At 38.7% G+C, this 7384-nt stretch overlaps 1 protein-coding gene across 1 annotated transcript in view; it reads left to right on the plus strand.

Annotated features, from left to right (window-relative positions):
- The first annotated feature begins 2081 nt into the window (after positions 1-2081).
- TRPM6 (transient receptor potential cation channel, subfamily M, member 6) overlaps positions 2082-7384 on the plus strand; it is a 145636-nt gene continuing 140333 nt past the window's right edge. The window contains exon 1 of the mRNA XM_014541274.1: positions 2082-2310. Within this exon, the coding sequence (XP_014396760.1) occupies positions 2302-2310 (9 nt within the window). The 5' untranslated portion in view covers positions 2082-2301. The remainder of the gene's footprint in view (positions 2311-7384) is intronic.

Here is a 7384-nt window from a genome sequence, read left to right on the forward strand (position 1 = left end):
CTCGGCCCCGCCACCATGGCTTTGTCCAGAAGGTCTCCTGGTCTAATTAGCATGTTACCCTTTTATTAGTATAGATGATAGAACCTCATAATATTTATAATTAAAAAAAACAGAAGTAGTGACATAGTATGTTACTCAAAATGGTTAAAATTGAGCTTTGCCATATTATGGAGATAATAAAATCCTTCCTTGAAAGTTTCAATCCACTTCTAAAGTCTATTTCACAAGCCCATCCCAGAGAGTACAAATTTTTAATACTTCTTTGGGGTGGTAGTTCTTGCCTTTTTCTGTGCCTGTGTCTTTGACCCATTCAGTTAAGAATCTGATGAACCATAATGGCATTTTCCCCAAAAAGCACACAGTTGTAAATTTTACATACAATTTAGGATGTTCTAAGAATCCCTGGTTCCCTTAAAATCTAGGTTAAGAATCTCAGTTCTGGAAGACTTAGTTTGTTTGTTTGTTTGTTTTCTTTTATTGTATGTTTGTAGACACCATCCTTTTGGACAACTGAATAATAATGGCAGATGATTAGTCAGTGCTTACAATGTGCCAGGCCTTGTTATAATGATAGATAATAAAGGTGACTTAAAACTTGTGTATGTGTGGCATTCTTCTCCAACTTTCTAGTTATTTGTTGTAGCCCAACAAAAGGAATTGAGAGTATGGTAGTTAACACTCTAACGGGCTAACCATTGTTAGGCCAGCAAAGAATATTTGAAACTCAGAGTGCTTGCTAAATTTCAGAGACAAAAGTAATATACGGTTGCAGAGGGAGAAACTAGTTGAATTTTTTTAGAATCGTTTTATGGCACTGGAACGGTTCAAACTCGTCATGGGGGTGGGGCGATTGTAACTGAGTTCCTAAAAGGAATCTGACAATTCTCAGAAGAATGATAAGAACTCTGAGTCATCAATCTACTTAGAAATCAGCAATATAAGAGCTACAAGGAAAGCGAAGTTCATAGCTTAATAAACACAACTGACAACCAGCTCTATTCAGTACTGTATTTGAGACCCAGTTCTCATTTTCTTCATCCATTTGACAGGAAATGCACAACCTACTAAGCCCTGTTAGCGGAGTGGAATTCCACTTAAGAAGCCATGTGTTGCCCTGACCGGTTTGGCTCACTGGATAGAGCGTCGGGCTGGGGACTGAAGGGTTCCAGGTTCGATTCCGGTCAAGGGCATGTACCTTGGTTGCAGGCACATCCCCAGCGGGGGGTGTGCAGGAGGCAGCTGATCCATGTTTCTCTCTTATCGATGTTTCTAACTCTCTATCCCTCTCCCGTCCTCTCTTAAAAAATCAATAAAATATATTAAAAAAAAAAAAAAAGAAGAAGCCACGTGTTTGCAAAATCACAGCAGGCTCTTGTTGAGAAGACAATGCACAGAAGTTTATCTAAATAAATCTCTTCCATTTCTTTCTCATATCTGGGTGAGATTTTTTTTTCTCACTCCTTCTAGAAGCATTTCTGAAGAAATGATCATGTAATAGTTGTTATTCATAACAATCATTTAAAGAAAAAATAATAATCCTTTGGTGACTTTCTAGTGCCTCCTACTTATATGCACCTCCCTATTTTTCCATGCCCCCGGTTTCCAAAAGAATGAGAACTGGCAGTTCAGAAAGACACTGGAGTTTTTAGATTCGACCATGGTTGGGAAGCGAACAAGGTTGAGGGAACCAGAAATACTAATAATGTTACTTATAAAGCTTTCGAATTTTAAGAAAAAGGATCTAAGAAGCGATCATCTAATTTTGAAGGTGGGGCACAGAAAGGACAAGTAAAAATAACACCTTTTATAAACAATAACTCAGTAGAAAGAACCACTAATGACATTGGCAGAGGTTCTGAATACATTTTTATTTAAAATAGCCGCACCCTGAAGTTGAATTCAGCATGCTAAGCCTCGCCCCTGACAGCGCATTCATAACACACTTGCCCAGGATTGATAAGGTTCCCTCGCTGATTTCCTGCAGCTTGGAGAGTTCAAGCAGATGATGACAACAGGGGTGTTAATCATTTCCCCGACCAGGCAATCTTAGTCACAAGGTCCTGCTAAAAGTGAAATCACCCCCTCTGGTTTAAAAACAGCTAGAAACCTTTTACTCAGCTCCTGCTGTAATTTCTCCCGTTTAGGTTAAGCACATGGAAATTCGTTTGGCAATTCTTTTTACGGCACTATTTCCATTAGTTGCTCACACAAGCTGGGGTTTATCTGATTGTGTGGTAGATGGAAACTTCAGGATAAAATTCAATGGCCTAAGGCTGAGTGAAGTTTACCCTGGCTGTGGTTATGAAGAGGGTAAGTGAATGAAACTTTTTGTCGGGTCTTGTGTTTATTTTCTCTTATGCTAGATTTTATATACCATAAAATGCAAAAGCCGTAATCTTGCAATTACAGTTAACTATTTAAATTGCTTGATGATTGTTTTTAAGTGATCACAGGCCAAAACCAAGCTATAAGACACACAATTAAGCTTGCATGCCAAACAAAACTGTTGCAGTTTCCTCCTAAAAAAAATTATTTTTATTAATTAAACAACTTGTTTAGTTCATTGAACTGTTATTGAAATGTCTTTTTGCATTGATAAAAGGTTCACTAAATAGACTGGAGACAACTGTATGTGAATGAAAGACATAAATAATTTTGATTATTGGAAACAGTCAAGGTATGGACTGATGCATCTAGAGCAGTGGTTCTCAACCTGGGCTGCACATTAGAATCACCGAATCTTTTTAAAATCCCGATTTCTGGGCCTCATCCTCTGGAAATTGTTTCTTTGTTATGGGATGGGGCCACAATATAAGTAACAAAGAAACAGAATTTCTGGAGGATGAGGCCCAGAAATCAGGATTTTAAAAAGATTTCCAGGTGATTCTAATGTGCAGCCAAGGTTGAGAACCACTGATCTAGAGGTAGACTTCAAATGTCAAATAATTCTAATAGAAATATTTTTTATGGATGTGTGTTTCTATTCAAAAGATATTTTTTTTTGTTTCTTGAAATCTATTTGAAGTAGTCATAACAGTTTAAAAATAAAATCTCTATTAATATCTCAAATAATCTTTCCTAAAAAGGAAAATATTAGGATATAATAGGAGGACTTTCATAGAAGAGTATTTGCCCATTTCAATTGTGGTGACCTTTTATTTCAACAAAAATACAGATTTCTCTTCTTTGAGCCTAGAACAGACCTGGGCACATAAAAGACTTTTTGCAAATGTCTATTGATTATTTATCTGTTTTTCAGTCTGCACTTATATGAATGGATTTTAGAAGATATTTTCTATTCACTTGTGTAAAATCTTATTAAGTACTCAGTAAGTCAGTGATTAATCAAAAAGGAAATAGATGATAGGGTTTTTACCTGAAAGGAATTTAATTCACATCTTTTTCACTATGGATTAAACCTTCCCATTTTGGAGAACTTTAACACTTTCTTTTGAGTGTTTGAAAAAATATAGAAATGACACACATTTTTTACAATAACATTGCTTATCATTGTGAAAACCTGGAAATAACCAAATGTTAATGAATAGGATAGTGGTTAAATACAATGGGATATGACATAGCTCATTAAAAAATGAGATGAATCTATATTTATTAACATGAAACCAGTTCAGGTGCTAAGTTTTTTTTTAAAAAAGCAGTTTGCAAAAAATAGTAAGTATTCACAATATTTACTTACTATTTTCATAATAGTAAGTATAGCATATACTTTTTTAAAAAAATAAAAATGGCCACTTTGGGAGGTGGAATGAGAAAGTTACTTTTCACTTTGTAGATACTAGAATGTAACAGGTAGAGACATTGTTTTACTTATTGCTAAAACCGCAATGTATGTAATAGTGGCTGGCACATAGCAGGCATGTAATAAATGGTGTTGAATGAGTGAATGAAGATATTTCTGTAATCTTTAATTTTTAAAAAATTAGCATGATTAATTTGTAAGCAGATAAAATCCACAAGATTCCTTTTTTAATTAAAAAAATGATTTAGAACAACTTTCAAAGCTACTAATCTCTCTTCCCCTCCTGTTACCTCTTCTTCTTTCCTACTTTTTATAGCACTTTCCCTCCCTTTTCTAGCTAATTTTGGTTCAAAGGAAAATGAAAATGTTATGCTGCCTGTGCTCAGATTTTCTGCCTAGGCATCTTACTTGGTGTTTGATTTCCATCTTCAGGAATCCATATTATCTAAGATCCCAGATCGCTGTTTATCTCTTTGTGTGCATGCCATCATTACAATTTGATGACAAACTTTGGTGAATATACACCCTGACTAATGATCCTCTCTGTCCTCAACACCTAACACAGGTTCCTACACACATTAGGGAAGTGGTTTTTTTTTTTAATTAAATCTTTATTGTTCAGATTACATGTGTTCCTCTTTTTTTTCCCCCCCATAACTCCCCTCCTCCCAGTTCCCGCCCCACCCTCCGCTCTCACTCCCCACCCACTGTCCTCATCCATAGGTGCACGATTTTTGTCCAGTCTCTTCCCGCATCTCCCACTCCCCTTTCCCCCCCAAGAATAGTCAGTCCATTCCCTTTCTATGTCCCTGATTCATTATAATCACCAGTTCATTCTGTACATCAGATTATTTATTCACTTGATTCTTAGATTCACTTGTTGATAGATGCATGTTTGTTGTTCACAATTTGTATCTTTACCTTTTTCTTCTTCCTCCTCTTAAAGGATACCTTTCAGCATTTCATATAATACTGGTTTAGTGGTGATGAACTCCTTTAGCTTTTCCTTATCTGTGAAGCTCTTTATCTGACCTTCAATTCTGAATGATAGCTTTGCTGGATAAAGTAATCTTGGTTGTAGGTTCTTGCTATTCATCACTTTGAATATTTCTTGCCACTCCCTTCTGGCCTGCAAAGTTTCTGTTGAGAAATCAGCTGACAGTCGTATGGGTATTCCCTTGTAGGTAATTGAGTCTCTTTCTCTTGCTGCTTTTAAGATTCTCTCTTTGTCTTTTGCTCTTGGCATTTTAATTATGATGTGTCTTGGTGTGGTCCTCTTTGGATTCCTTTTGTTTGGGGTTCTCTGCGCTTCCTGGACTTGTAAGTCTATTTCTTTCACCAGGTAGGGGAAGTTTTCTGTCATTATTTCTTCAAATAGGTTTTCAATATCTTGCTCTCTCTCTTCTTCTGGCACCCCTATAATTCGGATGTTGGTACGCTTGAAGCTGTCCCAGAGGCTCCTTACACTATCTTAGTATTTTCGGATTCTTTTTTCATTTTGCTTTTCCGGTTGGGTGTTTTTTGCTTCTTCGCATTTCAAATCTTTGACTTGATTCTTGCGCTCCTCTGGTCTGCTATTGGGTGTCTGTATAATATTCTTTATTTCAGTCCGTGTATGCTTAATTTCTAGTTGGTTCTTTATCATAGCATCGAGGGTCTCATTAGTTTTCGTGACTCTCTCCTCAAGTTTATTGACAGCTTCTAGCACATTTTTGCAAGCCCTCAAAATTGCGATTTTTAGCTCTATATCCTCCATTTCTGTCATGTTTTTTTGTCTCCGCATTTTTTATGCTTTCTTGGTGCACCCCCTAGTGGTCTTTGTGCGCAGTCTTGTTCTAGTTGAGCCTTGATTGTTGTAGTTAATACTAGAGGGATTTGACCACCAGGCCGACTGGCTGTGTGAATCAGCTGTGTCTGCCGCGGAAAACTTCTGTCCTCTGGGGAGGTGCTAATCTAGCCTTTGCCTGAGGCGATCTGGCAAATGGCTCTGCGCAGGGCTTGGGCGGGGCGGGCTCAACAGGGCGGGCGGAGGGAGCCGTTATGGTGCCCTCAGTCCTGTTCCCAGAGGCTCTGCTTCTCAGAACCCCAGGAACCGCTGCAAACCTCGGAGAGAAAGCTGCCTTCCAACTGATGCCAGACACTCCCACTTCTCCCGTTTGAGTCCCCAGCGATTCACCCGTATCTGGAGCTCAGAGTCTGAGACTCCCCCCTGACCGAAAACGACAACCGCGCTCTCAGCCACCAGCCCGCTTTGCGCGCGCACCTCCGCACCTGAGTATTTTCCACACTGCGCCTCCTCTGAGCCTCGGTGTGCTGTTATTTTTCCTTCTAGTTGAAGAGTCTCTCCTCAGCCAGCCTTCCTGTGGTTCTGGGTGATGTCCGTTCCGTCTTTTAGTTGTATTTTTGAAGTGGCTGTTCGAGGCAGCAAACTCCGGTGTTAACCTATGCCGCCATCTTGGTTCTCCTCTAGGGAAGTGGTTTTGTTGCTGGGTATTTTTCCACAAAAATGTGTGCAGTTCTTAATGATGGTGTACCGCCATAATTCCTCTTCCTAGGGCAGGCATCGTATACAACAGACATTCAGTACATGTTTGTTGAAGAATGATTGGGGCTTGACTGGCACATCTTCTCTGCGTATGTGGGTGATTGATTGAATTTGGTCTGAGGAGATAAGAGGAGGCTGTATCAGTTTGGGATTCTTTTGGTTGCTAGTGACAGAACACCTGACTGAAATTGGCAGAGGCAGAAGCAAAGAGAATTTATTGGTTCACACAGCAGTTTAATGGTATACTTGGCTGGGGAAGTTGCTAGGTACTGTGGCTCAAAATTCTCTCTCTTTCTTGGTCTGTGTGTTTTTCTTTTAGTATGTGTTCAGACAGACTTTCTCTTTGAGGTTTTTTGTTGTTGTTGTTGTTTGTTTGTTTGTTTAACTTTTTTTCCTACCTTTTTCTTTGAGCTTGTGAAATAGCTGCTAGAGCCTCCAGGAACCGTATTCTTTTAGATTCCAACCCAGCAGGAAAAAATGTGTCTTTCAGCAATCCTGAAAAACTAAACCATGACACTCACTCAGAGTGGACCCACACTAACTGCAGCCCGGAGAGTTCCTGTACCAGTTTCATGAGCTTCTAGGGCCAGGGGAAAGCCTCAGGCAGGCCAAGTGGACTGAGCTTGGGGGAGAAGTGGATCCCCCAATAAAAATCAAGGCCGTTGCCATAAGAAATGGAAATGGATGCCAGGTAGTTAAACAACAAATGCCAAATGCAAAGGAAGGTGATGATTTCATTCTCAGTTTCTACTCTCCTTAACATAAATATGTCCAAAATACAAGGAAGTAGCAGAACTCAAATCAACTCTCTCTAGGTTCTAACATATAGGTTAAAACAGTTAAAGAGGAGCCAGATGGACAGATGGAAGAAACGGCTTTTGAATTGATTGGAGCCAGAGTCCTAGTCTAGAGCAGGGGTCCTCAAACTACGGCCTGTGGGCCACATGCAAATACAAATATTGTATTTGTTCCCGTTTTGTTTTTTTTACTTCAAAATAAGATATGTGCAGTGTGCATAAGAACTTGTTCATAGTTTTTTTTTAATTTTATTTATTTATTTTTTTAAAATATATTTTATT

The sequence above is a fragment of the Myotis brandtii genome, unplaced genomic scaffold (assembly GCF_000412655.1).
Source record: "Myotis brandtii unplaced genomic scaffold, ASM41265v1 scaffold266, whole genome shotgun sequence".
In the NCBI taxonomy this organism is placed as follows: domain Eukaryota; kingdom Metazoa; phylum Chordata; class Mammalia; order Chiroptera; family Vespertilionidae; genus Myotis; species Myotis brandtii.